Here is a 24191-nt window from a genome sequence, read left to right as displayed (position 1 = left end):
TTTGTGATATTAAGATTGATCAGGATTTTGATGTTTGTCAGCCTAATCTGCCCATTAAAAGTTCTTCATTGGCCTAATGATTTTTGCAGCCACTGAGAATCGTTGCCTTCATCCCTTATTTCATTCTAATCATCATTCCTTCTGCATTTATTAGCTGGAATTCTTATAGAGAAGTGTTTTTTTTATTACTTATCTATTTTATACATATTAGTGTATATATTGTCAATCCCAAGTAAAGAACTTTTCTTCATCAAATATTTGGTTCCCCTGAAATATAGTTTATATGAGAGGAGCAAGATAAATGCTTGGCTCTTTGCCTATGTTTATTATTTGTGTTTTAATTTTATGCTAATCTGTGTGTTTTCATTGTTGTCATTTCATTTGGTCATCTAGTCCAGGAGACCTTCTGTGTTTTCTGAGGTGGCATGAGTAAATTCTCCTTTCTGCTCTTTCTACCTCATTTTATACCTGTGTGTCTTCCCTTCTGAAATCCATTTTGAGTGCTTGGTATTTCTTTATCTACTCTTCTGTAGCTTGAGTGTACAGAATGGGGAACCAGATGGAGCTCCGCTGATTCTGTGTGACCATCTTGTCAGGAATGTGTCCTCCTAATACCCTTCAATTTTGGGTTTCCCTGATGTAGTGTCGAGGCCTACTTACAATGCTAAGTAAGCCCTGGCCATTCTTGCCTTTGTGGAAATTTTGCAGTGGTAGTTAGGGACATCTTTTCTTCAAGCTATTTTCCTTGACTTTTCCTGGACCTGCTGCCTTATGCTCTCAGCCTGAGAATTCGTAGAGTTAGATTGATTTACCTCTTTTCCCCAAACTATTTCTTTGGAGTGAGGTATGGGTAGAAGCCTATGAAACCAGCATCTTGTTTCTCTGTTTGGCTGCTGCTTTTTGAACTTTACGACACGAAGTCATATCTCTTTCTGTTGAACTTGGTCATTTTTGCTGGATTTGTACTGCTTATCGTAATAGTCAATTTCAGTATGCATTGGGAGAAAGAAAGTATGTGAGTTGCTCTACTTTGCCTCATTCCCTGTAATGATGTATATTTGTTTGATTGCAGAGAATGGGGAGACAGAACCCCCAACGACACTACTCTGGGTTCAGTATTTCCTGGCACAGCACTTTGATAAACTTGGGCAGTATTCTTTGGCTTTGGATTATATTAATGCTGCAATTGCTAGTACTCCAACTCTAATAGAATTATTCTATATGAAAGCAAAAATTTACAAGGTAAAATCTTTGTCATGTTTTTTGAGTAGTTGAAGAATTTGGCCATTTTAAGAACGCTTGGAGTTCTTTCTGTGTAGAGATAACTTTTAGGACACCCTGGTAATCTATTCCTAATATTCTAATAATCCTAAGGAGTTTTATGTTATATAGTTGTATAGTCAGTATGAATAGTTTCATTCAGCTCTTAGTAAATATGAATTGTAATGTATCTAAAGACTTCTAGATAAACTTGACAGAAATGTAACAGATTTCTAATTTGTCTTTAAGAACTTTTTCCATTATATTGTACCCATAGTCTCTTAATCATAAACAGTGATTTCTTTAATACTTTCATTTCTTAAAGCATATAGGTAATCTCAGAGAAGCTGCCAAGTGGATGGATGAAGCTCAGTCTTTAGACACAGCCGATAGATTCATCAACTCCAAATGTGCAAAGTATATGCTTCGAGCAAATATGATAAAAGAAGCAGAGGAAATGTGCTCCAAGTTCACAAGGGTAGGACATAGCGTGTAATTGTCTGAGTTAGTAAAATTAAAGTTAAGTTCTGTGGTGATGTGTGAAGTTTACTGCTGAAGTTCCTAAGAATTCACTTTTGTTATTATTATTTTTTAATCTTGTTTAGCTCACATCCTAAGTATGCTTTCTTACTGTGGTTGATGTATGTGCGTGTGCTTCTGGTGGGAGATGATTAAAAAGCAATAACAGGAGCAAAATACCTTTATACAGAAATAAGCATTATGCCATACTTCAGTGCTCATATGCAAGATTTGATTTATTGTTCTTTTGTTTCACTAGTAGTTTGTGACTGCTGTTTAATTTCTCAGTTACAGTGTCTTAACTTCGTAATAGCTCATAGAGTTCTTTCTCTGTAGAACTAACTTCTGAGGACTACTGGTCTCTGTGACATTAAGAATTTAAGTTCTTTCAAATTGTTAGGCTAAACATTTATTCCTTTGTTTCATCTTTCACCATCCTTTCATATCCTTTTCTACACAGACTTTCTGTTATATTGTAAAAACAGTACACGTTTATGGTTAAAAATATAAGGAGGCTAATGGAACAGAATAGAAAACTATTCACACATATTTGGAAACTTGGTATGTATCAGAGGTGCTTTAAAAATCAGAGATGAAAAGATACTGTTTGGATAATTATTTATTTGTGTTGAAAAAAATAAAATGACATCCTTATCTTACACTGCACACAGATCAGTTACAGGTGGATTAAAGATCTAAAAGCAAACCTTTCACACTTCTGGGAGAAAGTATAGAAGTTTATCTTTAGGGCTCAAGGTAGGAAACATTTCTTAAGACACCAAACACATAAAGGTACAAGAGTAAAATTGATACACTTGATTATATCAAAATTAAAGATAATGTATAGCAAAAAATAATTATAAGCAAAATGACAAGGCAAACCATAGAACTGGAGAAGATATTTCCAACTCATATAAGAAGAATTTATAAAGAAAGCCAAAGAATTTGCTGAAATAGTTACACATTGAATGTAACATAGAGGCATTATGAGAAAACCATGTTTCAAGTTTGATTTCCAAGTTTTAATTAAGATACTTCAAAATAAATAATTTATATCTCCTAGTGCATTACATACAAAGTAGGGGGCTTTAGTGCTGGTATTTGTAAGTAAGTTGTTGAGGATGAAAATAAGTTACCACTGTGCTCTGTGATGTTAATGTATCACTGATACAGCACCAATGTACCACCTTGTTTAAATGTTAACTAGAGTCTAGTTGTGTCTGGGTGTTAAGGGAAACCCCTTATAATTTAGAAACCACAGAATAGCTTGAACTTTTTTTTTTTTTTTTTTTTTTGCACCATACAAGGAGTCCAGGACAGCTAACGCTCAGAAAACCTGAACTCCTCCATACAGTTCAGCACAGCCTTTTTTATTTATTTTTATTTTTGCTGTGTTGGATCTTCGTTTCTGTGCGAGGGCTCTCTCTAGTTGTGGCAAGCGGGGGCCACCTTTCATCGCGGTGTGCGGACCTCTCACTATCGCGGCCTCTTGTTGCGAAGCGCAGGCTCAGTAGTTGTGGCTCACGGGCCCAGCTGCTCCGCGGCATGTGGGATCCTCCCGGACCAGGGCTCGAATCGGTGTCCCCTGCGTTAGCAGGCAGATTCTCAACCGCTGCGCCACCAGGGAAGCCCTAGCTTGAAGTTTTATTGTGAAAATTTAACTACTTGCAAGAATGATGTCATAGAAACATTAAATACACATACACACACAATACTCAATAAGAAAAAGATGAGACAATACAAATATGGGCAAAGGAGATGAATAATTAGTTCACAGAAGTAGAATATGGAATGGCCAAAAGATACCTTCATTAATAATCAGGGAAAAAAACAATATATCATTTTTTACCCATGAAATTACCCAGAAATTTAAGACTGACATTACTTGGTATTGACAAATGGTATGTCATTCATACACACACAAACACACACATGCACACACATCTCACATACGTATACCATATATCTGTATTGTGTATATATTTATGATGAGAAAGAAACAACATATGGTCTATGCATGTGATGTACATGTACACATATAGGTTTAATTTTTCATTAAAAGCTACTACTTATGGACCATTTGTTGTTTCTTACCGTAAAAGAGCTGTTTTTTTTTAATTTTTAATTTATTTTTGGCTGTGTTGGGTCTTCATTGCCGCACGTGGGCTTTCTCAGGTTGTGGTGAGCAGGGGCTACTCTTTGTCGCAGTGCGCGGGCTTCTCATTGCAGTGGATTCTCTTGTTGTGGAGCGACGGGTTCTAGCCATGTGGGCTTTAGTAGCTGTGGCACACGGACTCTAGAGCGCAGGCCCAGTAGTTGTGGCGCATGGGCTTAGTTGCTCAGTGGCATGTGGGATCTTCCTGAACCAGGGATCAAACCCATGTCCCCTGCATTGGCAGGTGGATTCTTAACCACTGCGCCACCAGGGAAGCCCTAGGTAGACTCTTTAAAACCCATGTTTTAGAATTGTGTAGTAGGATACAAACTAGTATTTCTAAAACTCATATGGCATAGGATCAACAGTAATTGTAAAGTGGCAGATGTAGTGGTGGTGCAGAGTATTAGCAAGAACGATGGTAATGATCAAGGGGTCAATCCAAGAAGAAGATATAACAATCGTAAACATACATGTACCCAACATAGGAGCACCTAAATACATAAAGCAAATATTAATAGACATAAAGGGAGAAATGACAGTAACACAGTAATAGTAGGGGACTTTAATACCCCACTTATATCAATGGACAGATCATCCAGACAGAACATCAGTAATGTTCTAAATCATTTCTGAATGCTTTCTAAAGCTGAAAGCATTTCCTCTAAGGTCAGGAACAAGACAAGGATGCCCACTGATGCCACCTTTATTCAGCATAGTATTGGAAGTTCTAGCCACAACAATCAGACAAGAAAAAGAAATAAAAGGAATCCAATTTAGAAAGAAAGTAAACTGTAACTGTTTGCAGATGACATGATAACTATATATAGAAAATCCTAAGTGTACCACCAGAAAACTGCTAAAGCTCATTAATGAATTGAGTTGCTGGATACAAAATTAATATACAGAAATTTGTTGCATTTCTATACACTAACAACAAACTATCAGAAAGAGAAATTAAGGAAACAATCCCATTTACCATAACATCAAAAAGAATAAAATACTTAGGAATAAACCTATCCAAGGAGGTAAAAGACTTGTACTCAGAAAACTGTAAGACACTGATGAAAGAAATTGAAGAGGTCATAAACAGATGGAAAGATATATTGTGTTCATGGATTGGAAGAATTAATATTGTTAAAATGACCATACTACTGAAGGCAATCTATAGATTCAGTGCAGTTCCTTGGTATTAAAATACCAAGGGTATTTTTTTCACAGAACTAGAACAGATAATTTAAAATTTTTATGGAAACTCAAAAGACCCTGAATAGCCAAAACAAGCTCCCTGACTTCAGACTGTACTACAAAGCTACAGTCATCAAAACAGAATGGTATTGGCACAAAAACAGACACATAGATCAGTGGAACAGAATAAAGCCCAGAAAGAAATCCCACACACTTACGGTCAATTAATCTACAACAAAGGAGGCAATAATATACAGTGGAGAAAAGACAGTCTCTTCAGGAAGTAGTGCTGGGGAAACTGGACAACTACATGTAAAAGAATGAAATTGGAACATTCTCTAACACCGTATACAAAAATAAACTCAAGATGGATTGAAGATCTAAATGTAAGACTGGAAACCATAAAACTCCTAGAAGAAAACATAGGCAGAGCACTCTTTGACATAAATCATAGCAATTTTTTTGAATCTGTTTCCTAAAGCAAAGGAAATAAAAGCAAAAATAAACAAATGGTACCTAATTAGACTTAAAAGCTTTTTCACAGCAAAGGAGACCATCGACAAAATGAAAAAGCAACCTACTGAATGGGAAGAAAGATTTGCTAATGATGTGACTCATAAGGGGTTAATATCCAAAATAAACAGCTCATACAACTCAACGTCAGAAAAACAAACAACATGATGAAAAAATGGGCAGAAGACTTGAATAGACATTTTCCAAAGAAGACGTACAGATGGCCAGCAGGCATATGAAGAGATGCTCAATGTTGTTAATCATCAGAGAAACGCAAATTAAAACCACAGTCAGGTGTCACCTCACACCTGTCATAATGGCTGCCCTCAAAGAGACCACAAATAAATGTTGGTGAGGATGTGGAGAAAAGGGAACACTGTTGGTGGGAATCTAAACTGGTGCAGCCAGTGTGGAAAACAGTATGGAGGTTTCTCAGAAAAAATAGAAATACCATATGACCCAGCAGTTCCACTCCTGGGTATAAATCCAGAAACAAATGAAAACACTGATTCGAAAAGATATATGCACCCTAATGTTCATAGCATTATTTACAGTTGCCAATATATGGAAGCAACCAGTGTCCATCAACAGAAGAATGGACAAAGCAGATGCAGTATATATGTATATACAATGGAATACTACTCAGCCATAAGAAAGAATGAAATTTTGCCATTTGCAACAACATGGATGGACTTGGAGGGTATTATGCTAAGTGAAGTAAGTCAGACAGAAACACAAATACTGTATGATACCACTTATATATGGAATCTAAAAAATAGAGCTAGCGAATATAACAAAGAGGAAACAGACTCTCAGATATAGAGAACAAATTAATGGTTACCAGTGGGCCGGGAAAGAAGGGGACAGGGGCAAGATGGGGGTAAGGGATTAAGAGATACAAACTATTGTGTATAGAATAAATAAGCTACAAGAATATATTGTACAACACAGGGAATGTAGCTAATATTTTATAACTGTATAAATGGAGTATAACCTTTAAAAATTGTGAATTACTGTTATACACCTATAACAAATTATTGTACATTAGCTATATCAATAAAAAAAGGATGATGGGTATTAGAGAAAAAATTAGGAAAATAGTAGTACTGTTTATGTTCATATAGCACCTAATCCCATGTAAAATCACATGACATTTTACAGCAAGGTAATTAAGGCTCTGAAGAGGTTACTTGAATCATCTTTGGTCACATAGTCAGTAGTACCGGGGCTCAAACTCCTCAATGCCCTTTCCACTGTGTCACAATTTTGAAGATTAGAAATTAGAAGAAAGTCCAAGAGTAGATGTAAAAGCAGTGATGCTTGTAGAGAAAAGTACCACCTGGAAGGCCACGCTAGATTAGAAATAAAGTACAATTAGAAATGAGTATATAAAACTTCTTAAGTTAAATAAATTCAGTGGTTTAAAAAAAATAAAAAACAGAAAACACCCACACAGCAAACCACAGCCAACTCGGATATGTCTGAAAAGGCCCAGAAGAATGAAGGGGAAGAAAGAAGGGGAAAGGTTGGCTGTTCGAGGAGAGTAGTCCTCAAAGTCGGGGGCTCAGCTTGCTCCTCGTAATCATGTCCGATCATCCACTCTTGACAAGTTGCTGTGCCGTGTGGAGAGCCTGTTAGTGTATCCATACTGCTTCACTGGCCAGGCGTGTCCCTAACGTGTGGTGGATAACAGTGAACTGGGGGAGGAGAATTGCTAATGACTCTGATAATCAGTTTATATCTGCTTGGTAATAAGTGAGTAAAGTGCTCATATTTCCGTCTTGCAGATTTTTCACAGTTTAGAATGTTTGTAGAGTTGCTGAGGCAAGTTGGAAAGTTCTAGTTAGTAAAGTTTTGCAATGAAAAATGATGTAGATTTCTTATAAACATATGTAGTCATCAAAAAATGGAATATATATGCAGCCCTAAAGATGACATAAAATACCACCATAACTTCCTTTACCCAGAGATAACTAGTTTTTATACTTGAATTCTGAAAATTGAACTGATAACTCACAATGGGTGTGAAAGAGAAGTGAATATTAAACTTATATAAATGTACCCATATTTTTACTGTCTTTACTGGGGTCACATAAAGTATATTTTAAATAACTGTTCTAAATTGTGACAAAGCTCCAGTGCCCCTGCACTGAAACTAGGTACTCTATGTCTTACACTCTTCTAGAATACACACTGAGCCTGAGTTAACAAATATTCTTTTTTTTTTTTTTTTGCGGTATGCGGGCCTCTCACTGTTGCGGCCTCTCCCGTTGCGGAGCACAGGCTCTGGATGTGCAGGCTCAGCGGCCATGGCTCATAGGCCCAGCCGCTCCGCGGCATGTGGGATGTTCCCAGACCTGGGCACGAACTCGTGTCCCCTGCATCAGCAGGCGGACTCTCAACCACTGCGCCACCAGGGAAGCCCCACAAATATTCTTAATAAATTCCATTATTTGGTTTTGTCAGCCCACTGCAAAGAGTTGGCATGCTGTTAGAAGCAGACACATGGGTACAAAGGAAGTGACAACTGATAGCCTGACGTGGAGGGAGGAGACTTGGGAAACTGAAAAGCAGGCTTGGAACTACTAGTAAGCAATTTGAAAATGATGTTGTAAATAGTAGTGATCCTAAGTTGGCAAGGAAAGATTAAGTAGCTTTTGCTTAATAGACAAAAGATAGGCAGTGCTTCTTAGGATTACTGTCTTAAATAGATTGAGTAAAAGCTTTGGTGTTTAAAACTTAGCTTCAGTAATCTGCAGTCTTTTCTATGTAGGTTGTTGAATATCTCAACAGAGCTGGAAAATAAGACATGTAATTTTAAGTTGATAGGAGCCTTTTGGAAGCACATTGATATATTTGTTATACAATTTGTTAATACTATTTATTGTCGTAATAATCCTTGTAGACATAGTTGTAAAAGAGAAAATGGGATTTGTAGGATCTCTTCTATTTGTTTCCTTCCTTTATTTATGACTGCTTCCATTTCAGGAAGGAACATCTGCCATGGAAAATCTAAACGAAATGCAATGTATGTGGTTTCAAACAGAATGCATTTCAGCTTATCAGCGTTTGGGAAGATATGGGGATGCTTTGAAAAAATGCCACGAAGTAGAAAGGGTAAGTTAATAGAGTTTTGGCTTTATTTTTCTCCTGTAAGGTGACCAAAAAAGCAGGTAGATTTCTGCATGGGATCATCTACCTCTTATAACTACTTTGGAAACTTCATTGTGAAAAAATTCTTGATCTTTAGCCTTTCAGACATTCAGAAGTTGTGAATAAATGATTGCTTTCTTTTGATCCTCAAATGGTTATGATTTCGACATGTCTGCATACTTTTGCCTGAAGGAAGAAGGAAAAGATTAGTAAGTTATTGTTGCTATGATTAACATATACTCAAAATTCCTGTTCCCTAATCGGGCCATTATTGATTTTCACCTCTAGCCTAGAAAGGTGTACAAGCTGATGGCCACCTCTCTCCTCTTTATGTCAGGATCTGCTCTATAGTCAGCCTCTCTCCAGTTTGTCTTCCCAGGATATTTGTTCTCACATTCAGCACTTTGTACACAATGTGTGGCTGGTTTGCAAGCTTATTTTATTACTTGCTAGGATTATGTGTGTGATGTGCCTTAGTAAGGGGACTTTTCTTTTCCTTGTGTGTGAATTTTTGTTTTCCTGTTCTTTGTCATCTCTGAAGCACTCTCCTTCCAAATGGACCACAGGAGGAAAAGAGCCACAAATGCACCCCTGAGGCAGCCCTCAGCAGCCCTCAGCTGGGGGTCACTCGGCAGCACTGTCCCAAGCTGACGCAGTATAGAGCCACAGGCGTCGTAGTCAGGTGAGCCTGATGTCTGCACTCTGGCAGTCACTTTGGCCTTTTTCCCACGTGAAACTTCTGAGGTTGCCCAAAAGGAAGGCTAAATCTTAGGGGGTGGCTTTGGTTGGGAACTGGAACTAGGATTCTACCTGAGCCCTTTTAGAAATAGCTTAGTTTTTGCTTTGCTTTGTTTTGTTTTGTTTTTTTCCTTTTTAAGCCTGGGCTTGATGGCTGGATTGCTGGGGAAAATCCTTCTCATCTTCTTGGAAAATATAAAGCCTTTGGATGATATTTTCAGGCAGTATCCAAGCATTCTAAGTTTAAATCAGGCTCTTACTTCTGTGACAAAACCTAGATCACTAGCGTGCTTCGACACTCCTAGACGATGGTCACTCTAAAAGCATTCTGCTTGTTACTAAGGAAAGACATTTTTATTAACCAGGACATTCTCAGGGAGCGGTAGATTGTTTCCTGAGTGAACAGCCTACTCGGCACGTATGGACCAGTAATTCCAGCGAGACCATAATTAGAAATTTATCAGATTTTCTGTGAAAGTCAAATTTGAACACCTGGGGGTCATCCTGAACTTTTCCAGCTCTAGTCCCATTCCTCCTAACATTAGTAACTGTACTACTTTACTCTTTTTAATATTTTTTGAAGATTGTTAGACTATGATTGCTAGCTATTCCATTACTAAGTTTCATTCCCCTGAGTTTTCAGTGATTTTGAACTACTGCAGTTGAACCCTTGACCAGAGTGGGCGTTGGGGTGCCAGTGCTGTGTGAGGTTGAGAATCCCTCTGTGCCTTCGCGTTGCCTCTTTGTATGTGCGGTGCCTGCGTATCCGTGGTTCTGTATCCGTGGATGCAGCCAACCGTGGATTGTGTAGTCCTGTAGTATTTACTGTTGAAAACAATTCACATGTTGGTGGGCCCACGTGGTGGTGTTCAAGGGTCAGCTGTACTTCCAGTTCAAGAAATATGTTTTGACTGGTAGAAAGCATTTTTGAAGGAAAAAAAATTAGAGGAAACCATTGGTTATCAGAGATTAAAACATGGTAGAAATCGTCACCCTCTGGTCATGTTATATAACTGTTATTGCTAGAAACTTTACAAAGTGTCTTCAGGGTTTGCTGTTGGTGCTTGAAAATATAACCAGAAGCAGATAAGTAAGAAAAGGTCCTTCATATTCCACTTGTAAGCTAGTCTTTATGGTGAATAATTTATACTAAAAAGTAAATATTATAAGACTTAGCTCTTCTAGTGGTTATGTGTAAAAACATTAGTGTATAGTACAAATAGGGTGATTAAATGTTTGCTGATTAATGCTTCTGAAATTAATTTCTAATAAAATTAATATAATCTAAAAGAAAATTCTTGATATAATTGTAAGGATTTACAAGTAATTACAGAAATCAAAGATATAATAGGTATCTGTTTGAGTTACTTTTGTGCCTAGGTTTTAACTATTTTAGTAAAGAAATGAGCACCTTTCAGATATAAAATTTCGCAGTTGACCTTCTAAATAGAAGGTCATTGAATAGAGAAATAAGTTCCAAGAAGGGCTAAGTCCTTCTCCCTTCAAGAATTCATTCAAGAGTTCTTTCACTGAAGGCAGTTTCAGCTTAGGACATACTGCTGTATGCTCTTACTAATTGGATTTGAAACATTAGATTTCTAGAATGGCCCACTGTAGTACCTCTTCTGCCTTCATCTTGCCCCACTTATAGGATTTTAGGATTATATATAAAGATTATGTAGTCCGACCCAATCTGATGTTTAGAACTTGTTTTATTAAAGACAAGACAAAATGACCACCTTCAAAGTATTGGCTGTAAACTTGTGTTCATAATAATATTTTTAACTATTTTATCTTTCAAGAATTGAGCTTTCTTTTCCTTTTTTTTTCAGGTGATTAGTTTCTCATTATTTTAGTGTATTGATTTATATCTGAAATAGGAACAATGTATATTTCTAAAACTTTTTGATAAGATCTAAGATTTCTGATAGATCAAAACCATAGGAAGTTCATAAATTTATCTTCTAGTGCATCTTAATCTTTATCAAATTGACATGTGCTTTTATTTATTTTAACAAATTTATTTATTTTAATTAATTTATTTTTGGCTGCATTGGGTCTTCGTTGCTCCATGCGGACTTTCTCTAATTGTGGCGAATGGGGGCTACTCTTGTTTGCCATGCGTGGGCTTCTCATTGCGGTGTCTTCTCTTGTTGCAGAGCACAGGCTTTAGGCACGCAGGCTTCAGTAGTTGTGGTGCGTGGGCTCAGTAGCTGTGGCTCACAGGCCCTAGAGCACAGGCTCAGTACTTGTGGCGCACAGGCTTAGTTGCTCCATGGCATGTGGGATCTTCCCAGACCGGAGATCGAAGTCAGTCATGTTCCTTGCATTGGCCGGTGGATTCCTAACCACTGTGCCACCAGGGAAGTCCTGACACATGCTTTTATAACAACTGATTTTCTATAAAGAAAATAGAGTTGCTTATTGCCCTAGTTGGTCTAGTTATTATTATTTCTTAAGTCCAGAGATTTTTGTAGCCTTTCCATGTATGAGCTCCTATTAGTCTCCTGCAGCAACTCTGAGAAGTACTGGGTGGGAGAATCTGGGTCAGAAGAGAAGGCCTAATAGGAAATTCCTAAAGAAAACCATACTTTTAAGCTGTGAATAGCATTTCTTAATTTTTTGATGACTTGTCTTACTTCGATACAAGCCTAATTTTGACAACTTAAGCAATTCCTGTCAGCATTCCCGCCGCATTTTCCCTCACCCCCAAAAGAGAGAACTAGTGTTCATGATGAGGGGGAAAGTGAGTTAAGGGCATAGGCTGTATGTTAAAATTAGGGTGCCTAATTTCTGCGTGACCTAAGTGACCATATCATGTTCATGTTTGGCTGAAGTGCAGGGAAGGTAACTTTACCTATTTGCCTGTTTTTGTTATCTAGTATATTTTTATGTTTTATAAATTTGGAGACTTAAACATCACCCCAGGGTAGTTCTAGGGAGATCTTTGTGGTAATGGACTAGTTCTTTATCTTGATTGTGGTGGTGGTTACACAAATCTACACACGATAAAATCACATGGAACTATACACACACATTAAGCCAATGTCAGGTTTTTGTTTTGATAGTTACTATAGGATATAACCTTGTGGGGAAACTGAGGGAAGAGTATATGGGACATCTCTGCACTATCTTTGCAACTTCCTTTACCTATAATTATTCCAAAATTAAAGTTAAAAAAGAAAATCAACCTAGGATTATTTAATTGTTTTTAAGTAGGAATATGCCATTCCTGAGCAGGTTCCTGAGACACAGGCTTTCAGTGGAAAAACTGAGAAGGCCTCAGACAAACTGGGATTAAGTTGGTTACCCTATTTATGGAAGACATTAACTGGAGAGAGGCGGCCTATGGGCTGTTACTGATACAGAGGCGGCTTAAATGTTTGTGGTTCCATATGGCTCCCTCTAAGACTTGACTTAAATCTACGTCTACTAATGCTATAGGAATATCTCTTGAAACTTGTGTCTGCCTTTTTACACATAAATGTTTCTCACCCTTAAAAAAAGGTCCTGTAATCTCTCAGATGCTTTCATCTCATTATGTGTGCCATGATTTTGGGCACTGCCATTTGTCCTCAGTCAGTTGTATTGAATTTTAAGATATTATAGTGCTAGATATAACTTGATTTATATTAGCCGTGAACAACTATGTAATTCCTTGATTTAAAAAAAGTTTATGTTATTATTTGTCTTATTAATGGGAGGAATGCAACTTTCAAATATAACATTAAAGCATGATTCTTGAACTAGGAAATATAAACTAATTTAAAATGTTCATTTTTTTTCTTCCCCATTTCTTTCCTTCACAATGTATACTTTTATTCTTTTTATCTTAGTATTCTTCCCTTAAAGTCTCAGGTACTTACAGTAATTCTGTGTATAGTGTATTTCTAATTACCAAGATAACTAAAATTATCAAATGATATGGACAATTACTAATGTGTTCTCTGCACAGTGAGTTACTAGGCCTCCAGGACAGAGGGAAAATGAAGTAGTAGCAGAGTTTGATCTGTGTTTGTGTAGTGAATCATTCATTTTCCTATATATTTTTGGCGAAGTTAAAATAGGGGAAAAGAAAGAAGATGGAGGTAGAGATGCATGTAGGGAAGAAAATAAAAGTATAAATTGTTTTGTCAGAGGGTTAGTTGTCTTTTTTCCGTGTAGGGGATTAGTTCTTAACCCTTTTTGGTCCACGGACCCTTTGAGAATTGGATGAAAGCCTCAAGCTCTCTCCTTAGGAAAATGTTATTATGCTTGTTTATAAGTAGACTCCAGATTAAGAACTTTTGCTAAAATGGAATGTAAGTAGATAAATGGGAGTTTAATGAGTGAGAGAAAACCATAATGTTCTGCCTTTGTAAAGCAGTTTGCTGTTCAGAATGAACTTTAAAATAATTATTTGATCCCTTAGCAACCTTATGAAATTAGCTGTATATATTGATATTTCTTTATTCCTAACTTAGGTTAAATAATTGAGGCTCTAGGAAATTAACAAGTCACACGAATGATAAGCAGCTTCTCTCCTGAGTTGGCAGATATTGTGCTTATTGAATGTCTACTGTGCTAGGCCCTGTGCCAGGTAGTGGGGATGGATATGATAGGCTTGTCCTTGAAGAGCTCTTGGTTGAGTAGAACCATCTAATTTGTAGACATTCAGTGTGAACCTATATATATTTAGTCTCCGTTCAGCTCAGTTTAACTCTGCGTTGCTGATTTTGGGGGGAATACTGAGGAGAAGTATTTCATTAAAACGAAAATATCAGTATGTTGTAATTTCCAGGTTTAAAAAATAACCTGATCATCTGACTTTAGTTCCCTGACCAGGGTTGAATTCGGGACTGGCAGTGAAAGCGCTGAGTTCTAACAACTGGACCAACAGGGAATTCCCTTCATCTGACTTATTTCATAGAAATTGAGTATCATAATAAAACATAATGTATAGAGAATGGGCATGGATCATAGGAAGAGAAACTTAAGTTTAATGCAAAGAACACCTTGAGATCCTTCATATGTTAAACACTGGAGAGGGCAACTAAGTGAAATTGTGACTGCTTACATTATCTTTCGGGCTTTTTATGATTTTCTTTTCAAAAGTAGACAATATTGACATAAACGTAAGGGATAATTTTGTGGTTTTGTTTTTAAGCATTTTTTTGAGATAACCGACGATCAATTTGACTTCCATACTTATTGCATGAGAAAGATGACCCTTCGTGCCTACGTTGACCTTTTGAGATTAGAAGATATACTCAGGAGACATGCCTTCTATTTCAAGGCCGCTAGATCAGCTATTGAAATATATTTGAAATTGTATGATAATCCCTTGACCAATGAAAGCAAACAACAAGAAATAAATTCAGGTAACTGAAAAGGGACTTGCTTAAAGAGATTTGAAAAGAACACAAAATTTCAGAACATCATTAACATAACGATGAAAAAGTATATTATCAGATGGATGTGAAGACAACATTAGATAACTGATAATACCCAAAAAAGTGGGGGGAAGACTTAGAAAAAGTCGACAGGATGATGTCCTGTAACTGATGCTTCTAAATTACCCTAATGGAATGACCTGTAGTCATTCTAATTTTTATCGTTGGTAGGGCCCATTCAGGAAAAATAGAAATGTTTATGGGCTGTTTTTTTTTTTTTTTCTTAAATAGGAATTGAAGATAGTTTTGAGCTTTTTAGGGGAAAAAATATATATTTGTACAACTTCGAATACCTACTTGATTGAAAATAATAATACCAATGAGAATATCTGTATAGAGCCTTTTATTCACTAAAATGTTAATATCTAAGAATATTTGAGAAATAGCATGGAGGCAAATTTCTGATCAGATCACGGGTGTTTATGTGCACTTATCCTTGATATATTCATATTCCAAGAGGATAGTCATCAGCCCCACTTTATACAGTTTGGGACTTGAGCCTGAGAGAAGATGATTTGCCTAAACCCATGTATTGTGTAGGAAGCAGAACCAGGCTAGAATTGGTTAATTTTAGTTGATGCAGCATTTGCTATTGCATTTTGTGTGCCAGGTTTGAGCTAGTCATTAGGAGTACACTTTCTAAAAACTTCTATATAGTTGCCCCCCAAAAAACTATACTGATAGTATGTATTGAATAAGAATATGAGGAAATTGGAAACATTGACTCAGAATTTTCATTCATTTGGATATTTATAGAAAACCTGTCAGCCAAAGAATTGAAGAAAATGCTTAGCAAGCAGAGAAGAGCTCAAAAAAAGGCTAAATTAGAAGAAGAGAAAAAGCATGTGGAAAGGGAACGTCAACAAAAAAATCAAAAGAAAAAACGGGATGAAGAAGAAGAAGAAACCAGTGGTCTCAGAGAAGAACTTATACCTGAAAAATTAGAAAGGGTGAGATGAACTTACTGTCTTTACTTGGTAAAATTTATGTTATTTCGTTCTGTTCTGACCGTAAACATAATTTATTTAAATCTGTAAATCAGAAGCTATTTGTAGTATTAGCCAAGATCATTATGATAGTCATCAATTGTTTTTGAGTAATAATATGCACATTTTGGCTAATGCAAATTATAGATAGAATTGTAGTTGTGGTAGGCAGAATAATGGCCCTCCAAAGGTGTCTGTGTTCTAATCCCTGGAAACTGTTGAACATGTTATATTTCATGGCAAAGGGAATTAAGGTGGCAGATGGAATTTAAGGTTGAACTTAGCTGGCCTTTAAATAGGGAGAGTAGCCTAGATTATCCAGCTAAGAGCCCAATGTAATTAATCACCAGGGGCCTTAAACGTGGGGGAGGGAAGCAGGAGAGGAGGGCTGAGTGGTGGGAAAAGGACTCAATCCTCTGTTGTTGCTTTGAAGGGGGTGGGGTGGGAGCCACAAGCCAGAGGGTGTGGGCATCCTTGAGAAGCTGGAAAAAGGCATTGAAACATACTCTCCCTTAAAGCCTCCAAAAGGAAATGCAGTCCTGTTGACACTTTGATTTTAAGCCCAGTGAGACCCATGTTGGACTTTTAACCTACAGAACTACAGGATAATAAATTTGTGTTAATACAGTAAATTTTTGGTAATTTGTTAGAGCAGCAATACAATTAAATATGGAAGCATTTCATATACCTTGCTAGATAATGTTTTAGCTGCAAAGAGAATAGCATCTTATCTCCAGGATTTTCTCAAAGTGTTAATAGTTACTTAGGAACCAGATTTAGGGAAATATTTCCTATTTAGGGAAATAGCTTTCTGGTTTATTCACTATGAATCTAGTATAAGTATTTTAAACTTGTCCTTTTTTTCAACTATGTAGTGCAATTATATTTGCCTCCTTTAAATGTTTGTAGTTTAAGGGGCTTGGTAGCATAATGGTACTTGTAGTATAATGGTACTTGTAGTACCATTTCATCAAGTCTGTGGAATAATTTCCTATATTTTTTTTGATTTTTATAAAATTATCTTGATTTTATAATCAGAAAAGCAATAGAACTATTTCTGTTTTTGAAAAGTATTGACTATTTGTTTATAGTTGATAGTTTTAAAATTTTTTCTTGCTTACTTGGTTATATGAAGAGAACTGTCTAAATTACTTCAGCTATGTATTAATATAAAATTTTGGGGGAAATTTGACTTGTGTAACTGCTTTTTAAATACAATAATTTTTCTTTCTGTTTCAAAATAGATAGAAAATCCATTAGAAGAAGCTATCAAGTTTCTTATACCTCTTAAGAACCTTGTTGCTGATAACATTGACACTCATCTATTAGCATTTGAAATATATTTTAGAAAAGGTAATAGTTTGAATTCAGATTTTAATCCTTGATTTTATTGGTGGCCATATTCAATAGAATCTTTGTGAATTAGATCTATTTTTGTTTCTTAGAGTTTCATTTCAGCCTTCCACAAAGGCTCTTAATTCCTTTTTCCTTTGCTACTCAAAACTTTACTGAGTAATAAATTAGAATATTATGATCAAATGAATAATTTGAATAGTCATACAAGTTGTTTACCTGAATCAATCCTTCATGATTTTTCAAGCATTTCTTTAGAAAATAATATTATCTTTGATAACCAAAGGTAGCTTTGAATTTTGCTTTTGAATGTTACAGGAAAGGTAACACTTTGTTACTGGATTTTAAGTGAGGCTAAAATAAAGTGAAGAAAAAACATACATAAATATTGATGCTGTTACTTTTGTAATTTTTTCTGACATAGGAAAGTTTCTGTTAATGCTGCAGTCTGTCAAACGAGCTTTTGCCATCAACAGGAATAACCCATGGTTACATGAATGTTTAATTAAATTTTCTAAATCTGGTAAGTATAAAAAAGGTAATATTTATGTAAAAGTAAATATAACAGTTCAGCTGTCTTCCATTAAGCTGGACATTAAAGAGATTTGTAACAATGTAAAGCAAAAAAAGTATAACGTTTATAGTATTTAAATGGAGATTTATCTATAAAATGAACATGCTAGCAAAGATATGTTAGAAATTAGTGCATTTTAAGCTAGAATGTATTTATATTCCAAAGGAATAATACTATTTTTATTATGTAAAATATATCAAGTTTAATAATAAATATAAATGTATTTCAATTGATTTTGTTTCAAAGTACAGACCAAAAATTTTATAAACTTCACATGTTCTCTTTTTATAGTGTCTAATCATAGTAATCTTCCAGACGTTGTGAGCAAAGTTCTGTCTCAAGAAATGCAGAAAATATTTGTTAACAAGGATTTGGAAAGTTTTAATGAGGATTTTCTCAAACATAATGCTACCTCTCTTCAGCATCTACTTTCAGGTTCGTATTTAGTTCCCAGGGTTAAAATGTTTATGGGAAAAAGTTAGAATGTGACGAAAAAAGAAAAGTTTGGAAAGATTATCAACCTCACTAACAGAGAAAAAGAAATGAACACAATACCATTTTGATCTTTCAAATTAGGAAAGATTATTTTTAAACACAACCATACAAAATCTGTGGGATGCAGCAAAAGCTTAGTTCTTAGAGGGAAGTTCATAGTGATACAGGCCTTCCTCAAAAGAAACAAGAAAAGTCTCAAATAAACAACCTAACCTACCACCTAAAAGGAAAGATTATTTTTGTGTGGGAAAAGGAGACTAAAGTATGGGAAAGATGTGGTATATAAGCACTCTTGTATTTTACTGCTGCAGGTGTGAATTGCCCTGGCCATGTAGGAAAACAATTTGTCATTCTTACCAAGAGCTTCATTACAACTGTGCCTTTTGCTGTAGTCACACATATTTGTGTAAATAATTTTAAAGAAATAATCCAAAGCAAAGAAAGAGCTTTAAGGGCAAAGATATTAACTGGAATGCTCTGTGTAAGGATGGGGAAAAGACTGGAAACATATTTAATGATGTCCAGTAATAGGGAAAACAGTAGTAGGTAGGTTCATATAAAATGACAGGTAGTCATATAAAGTAATATTTATTCAAAAGATTTGTAATAACGGGTACTTTTGTAATATATATGCAGAATTAACATATAATCTCAGCTATGTAAAAATACACATGGCATAAAAGCTGAAAAGAAGCATCAAAGCTTTAATGGTTGACTTTGGATGTTGAGATTATGTGACACTTATTTTTTCTTGTATTTTTTATTACTGTATGCATTTTGTGTTTGTGGGTTTGTTTGTTTTCTTTTTCACTTTTTGGCCGCACCTCATGGCATGCATGTGGGATCTTAGTTCCCCGCGCCCCCTGCAGTGGAAGCGTGGAGTCTTAACCACTGGACCGCCAGGGAAGTCCCCGTATTCTGTGTTTTGAGGATTTACTGTATCCTGTCTTGTTACAGGAAGGATTTTAGGCAGCACATACAAATTCATAAAATGACAAGATGGCAAAATGGAAACTGGAAAAAGATCGCGGAAAAGCAGTTGGGGACAAAATGAATGGAGTACATAATATAATTAACTATGCTCCTACTTTAAATATTTTAACCTGAGCTTTCTTGTTGTAAAGGGATACCGCTTGGTTGTGATATCTATGGAAAAAAAGTTAATTCCTGTGAAAAACTACAGCACTTCTTGGTAGTAAGGGCAAATAAGAATTTCTCTTCAAGAACACAGAATAATGGAGGGAGACATTTCTTTATTATAATAATGGGACATGCCTTTCTAAACATCATATGAAATTCTAAGGAAAAGATAATTTTTGCCACATTAAAAAAAAAAAAGCCATAAAGTCAGAAGGCCAAGTGGGAAAAATACATTAGATATGTAACTAAAAGCTGATAATATACATACTACTCTTATAAATTAACAATAGAAATATAAATTAATAAAAGCCCAATAGAAAAATGAGCATAGAACATGGACCATGTAATTTATAGGGGGAATATAAACTGGATTTTACTTTAAAACAGCTTTAAAAATTATTTTCTTCGTGAATATGCAAACATTTTCCTGTTGTCCGTCTGTCACACTGCTCTCTTTTTTAAAAAAATTAATTTATTTATTTATTTTTGCTGTGTTGGGTCTTCACTGCTGCGCGTGGGCTTTCTCTAGTTGCGGCGAGCGGGGGCTACTCTTCGTTGCAGTGCACGGGCTTCTCATTGCGGTGGCTTCTCTTGTTGTGGAGTACGGGCTCTAGGTGTGCGGGCTTCAGTAGTTGTGGCACGTGGGCTCAGTAGTTGTGGCTCGTGGGCTCTAGAGCGCAGGCTCGGTAGCTGTGACGCACAGGCTTAGTTGCTCCGCGGCATGTGGGATCTTCCCGGACCAGAGATCGAACCCGTCTCCCCTGCATTGGCAGGTGGATTCTTAACCACCTTGCCCCCAGGGAAGTCTCTGGAACCATGTTTTAAGTCACTGATAAGTATAAATCAACTCAAATGTAAGACATAGGAATGCACTCATTTTGTAATGTCTTGGTATTTCAGGTGCTAAAATGATGTATTTTCTGGACAAGTCAAGGCAAGAGAAAGCAATTGCTATTGCCACTAGACTGGATGAAACCATAAAAGATAAAAATGTAAAGGTAAGAGTTTTCACACACTGATTCCCAGAGATTGTGGATACTGAGTGATCTAACAAAACATATCTTTACAACATAATTCTTGAGTGGCCCTTCGGAGTTATGTGTAGATTTGGATCTCAGCTCTTCTACCAATTATGAGCTGTGTCATGTTAGGCAAGTTACCTTTCTTAGCTTCCTTTTCCTCATTTATAAAGTGAGGATGAAAATACTGTCTATCTCAGAGTTGGTGTTAACTGAAATAGTAAACTGTGAAGTGCTTGGCATATAATAAGCACTCAGTAAATGGGAACTATTGTTATTAATAAAGGACACTTTCAGTGGTCACAGTTTCAGAGACTCACTTTTTTTAAGTATTAGAATTCTATCACCCTCCCCCCCTTTTTTTTTTTTTTTTTTGACTGTTGGGTCTTCATTGCTGGGCGCGGGCTGCTCTTCATTGTGGTGTGCAGGCTTCTCATTGCAGTGGCTTCTCTTGTTGCGGAGCATGGGCCCTAGAGCACGCAGGCTTCAGTAGTTGTGGTGCTTGGGCTCAGTAGTTGTGGTGCATGGGCTTAGTTGCTCTGCAGCATGTGGGATCTTCCCGGACCAGGGATCAAACCTGTGTCCCCTGCATTGGCAGGTGGATTCTTAACCACTGCACCAGCAGGCAAGTTCCTTATTGCTTTTTTAAGGTTTTGTAGAATTGATTTTTTAAATATTATTTTTTTTGTGGTGATTACTTATTATAGATAGCAAGAAGTTATTTTAGAGTGTGGCATTGTTGGTTTTCTCTTGCTTAATTAACAAATTGCATCTTTTGATTAAAGTAGTTATTAACCAGAGTTTTTTAAAAAAATAATTTTTATTTTTCCCTTGTTTAAATAGACTTTAATAAAGGTTTCTGAGGCACTGCTTGATGGCAGCTTTGGGAACTGTAATTCTCAGTATGAAGAATACAGGATGGCCTGTCATAACCTGCTTCCTTTTACTTCTGCTTTCCTGCCTGCTGGGAGCGAAGTCGGCGGTCATAGCGCAGCTCTAAACCACACAGCTAACTGTGATGTCTTGGCAAGTGAAATTTGAAATCCCGTAGAAAGTTGACTTCTGTAAAACTCAAAGTTGAATTCAGATCAGGGTTTCTTTTCCAGCTTGTATGTTAACATAGATATGAAATGAAGTACAGTTGACCCTTGAACAACATGCGTTTGAATTTCGAGGGTCCACTTATATGTGGATTTTTTCAATAGGAGATACTACAGTACTATGCGATCTTCAGTTGGTTGAATCCAGGGATGCAGAACCTCAGATAGGGAAGGACTGCTTATACAGAGGGCCACCTGTATGTTAAGTGTGGATTTTTGACTGCTTGGAGGGAGGGTCAGTGCACCTAACTCTTGCTTTTGTTCAAAGATCAACTGTATTGGATAGAATTTTTAAATGGAGTATGCTGTAAGCTTATTTTATTCTTTATCCATCTATGCCAATTTACATTAAAAGCTCTTAAAATTGCCTGTTATATACTTGTACAGCTTTCTTAAACTTTGGAATTATCAGCATTGTGATTGGTGCTGTCACTTCGTATCATAACTATAATTTCTTAATTAACCTAAGTTGCATACAGCTCTGCTGTATTATTTTTTTTAGATCTGGGTTTCGTTTCAGAATCTTATGTTTTGATCCCTTATTGGTTTGTTTTGTTATTGTTTGTTTGCTTTTTATTAAAGCATATCAATATTAAAGTGTTAACTATATGTCAGAAGTGATATGGAACTCCTTTTGACAGATATTTATTTAAAATTTACTTCAGTTTGAGCTTTTGTCCACCTTACTTTTTGTGTGATTTACCGTTTTCCTTTTTAATAGCCGTGAAAATGCTATTTTCTGTTGAACAGGGGTACTCCAGTTTTATATTGATGATTCAGAATATGGGGATCTGTTTGCCTCTTAATCATGGAAGTTCACTGGTAAATTGGTTGCGTATCTAGATCAGTCTCAAAGACCCCCAGGCAAGAGTTATGCTTTCTTGGCTAAATTGCTTTGCGTTACCAAGTAGTTTGTACATGAGTGCTTCAAGGGAGCATAATAGGGTAAAATACAAATTACAATGAGATATTCTTACTCTTATAGCCATGCATTGACTATTAAATACATTTTTATATCAGCAAAATGAGAATTTAAACTATCAGCTAGTTTAACTATTAAAATATAGTATTGTTGAGCAATATTTTTGGGGGGGGTAGTAGCTTTTGTTCTATCTTGTACAGAAAACAGTAATAGAATCATTGAATATGTTTCTTTCGGAACTGTATAAATGTCTGTAACATTAATACTTCCTTTTAAAGGCAAATATAAATTCAAAAGGGGAGATTTTATTTAGAGAAACAATTAATTAAAATGGTTTTCCTTCACTCTGAGCTAATATTTAGATTCATAATTGTTGAGAGAAAAAAACTTACTGTAAAATAATGCCAACCTATGTAATGCTATAATAAATTATTTTGTACACATTTGCTTATTTGTGTTTGTGTTGTTTCACACTATCAAAATATTTTTTTAAGGAATTCCTTTATTTTCTTTATTATTATTTATTTATTTATTTTTGGCTGTGTTGGGTCTTTGTTTCTGTGCGAGGGCTTTCTCTAGTTGCGGCAAGCCAGGGCCACTCTTCATCGTGGTGCGCGGGTCTCTCACTATCGTGGCCTCTCTTGTTGCAGAGCACAAGCTCCAGATGCGCAGGCTCAGTAGTTGTGGCTCACGGGCCTAGTTGCTCCGCGGCATGTGGGGTCTTCCCAGACCAGGGCTCAAACCCGTGTCCCCTGCATTGGCAGACGGACTCTCAACCACTGTGCCACCAGGGAAGCCCGTCGGACATTTTTTCAAAGCTTCCTTTAAGGAACTAATTTTGATGTTGAGACGCTCTGTCCTGGGAGCTGATAAGATAGGAGGTGAGGGGTTTGTAGACCGTGGGGTGGCTGTGCTGGAGGGAAGTAGCAGGAGGATCAGGGAGACCATTCATTGCTTTATTTAGGAACATCTTCCTAGTTCTTCACAGATCTCTTCCCAGCACAAGATCTGAGACCAGGGCATTGAGGAAAGAACACAGGTTTTGGAGGAAGACGGGCATTGCCTTTCAAGTTGGTTGTTGATGCTCTTCAAGCTGGATGACTTTGGGCAAGTCATTTCCCCACCGTACTTTGTTGGTAATAGCCTGCCTCTGCTGTGCAGCAGTCTGTAAATGGGAGCTGTTGGCTTTAGTTCAGTAAATGTTTGAATCTCTTTTTTATTCCTCTGCAAGGTAGTTTGTTGGAGCCTTCTGAGCCCAAAGAAGAAATTGCTTCTTCAAAGCTCACCCAACTTGAATCGGAAACTACAGCAAGCTCTTGCAACAGTCCACAAATGCCCTGGATCAGGACTGTCCCCAATACAATGGCTGTGTTTCCTGAACCAAAGACCCAGGCTAAACCTCATAAATCATATTAAAAATTGTGAATGGTTATAGGAAAAGGATTATGAAAAGATAAATATTCAATGACTTTAGGTAACAAATTTAGGGTTTTGATACAATATGTAATTATTTAAAATTGGAACCAGCCTGGAAAATTCAACTTGCGGGTTCTAACAGGTCATCTTCATATTTTTCACAGCACCTGGGTACTCAGATAATGAAAAAAGAGAAAGAAACCAAATTCAGAGATATACGGAGAGAGA

The 24191-nt window shown here is 36.5% G+C and overlaps 1 protein-coding gene across 9 annotated transcripts in view; it reads left to right on the top strand.

Annotated features, from left to right (window-relative positions):
* NAA16 (N-alpha-acetyltransferase 16, NatA auxiliary subunit) overlaps window positions 1-22981 on the top strand; it is a 65991-nt gene extending 43010 nt beyond the window's left edge. For 7 of the 9 annotated variants that reach the window (XM_079902727.1, XM_079902725.1, XM_079902724.1 and 4 more), the window contains 10 exons: window positions 1073-1242; window positions 1586-1738; window positions 8624-8752; window positions 14673-14886; window positions 15715-15908; window positions 17189-17297; window positions 17722-17820; window positions 18163-18306; window positions 20407-20504; window positions 21369-22981. In XM_079902727.1, the coding sequence (XP_079758853.1) occupies window positions 1073-1242; window positions 1586-1738; window positions 8624-8752; window positions 14673-14886; window positions 15715-15908; window positions 17189-17297; window positions 17722-17820; window positions 18163-18306; window positions 20407-20504; window positions 21369-21566 (1508 nt within the window). In that variant the 3' untranslated portion in view covers window positions 21567-22981. Of the gene's footprint in view, window positions 1-1072; window positions 1243-1585; window positions 1739-8623; window positions 8753-9329; window positions 9471-14672; window positions 14887-15714; window positions 15909-17188; window positions 17298-17721; window positions 17821-18162; window positions 18307-20406; window positions 20505-21368 lie in introns of those variants that run through there. The other 2 variants (XR_013824805.1, XM_079902729.1) reach the window with 2 other exon arrangements.
* The last annotated feature ends 1210 nt before the right edge of the window (window positions 22982-24191 follow it).

The sequence above is a fragment of the Stenella coeruleoalba genome, assembly GCF_951394435.1.
Source record: "Stenella coeruleoalba genome assembly, chromosome: 18".
Lineage (NCBI taxonomy): Eukaryota > Metazoa > Chordata > Mammalia > Artiodactyla > Delphinidae > Stenella > Stenella coeruleoalba.
The sequence above is the reverse complement of the archived record's forward strand: the minus strand, read 5'-3'. Positions and strand labels throughout refer to the sequence as shown.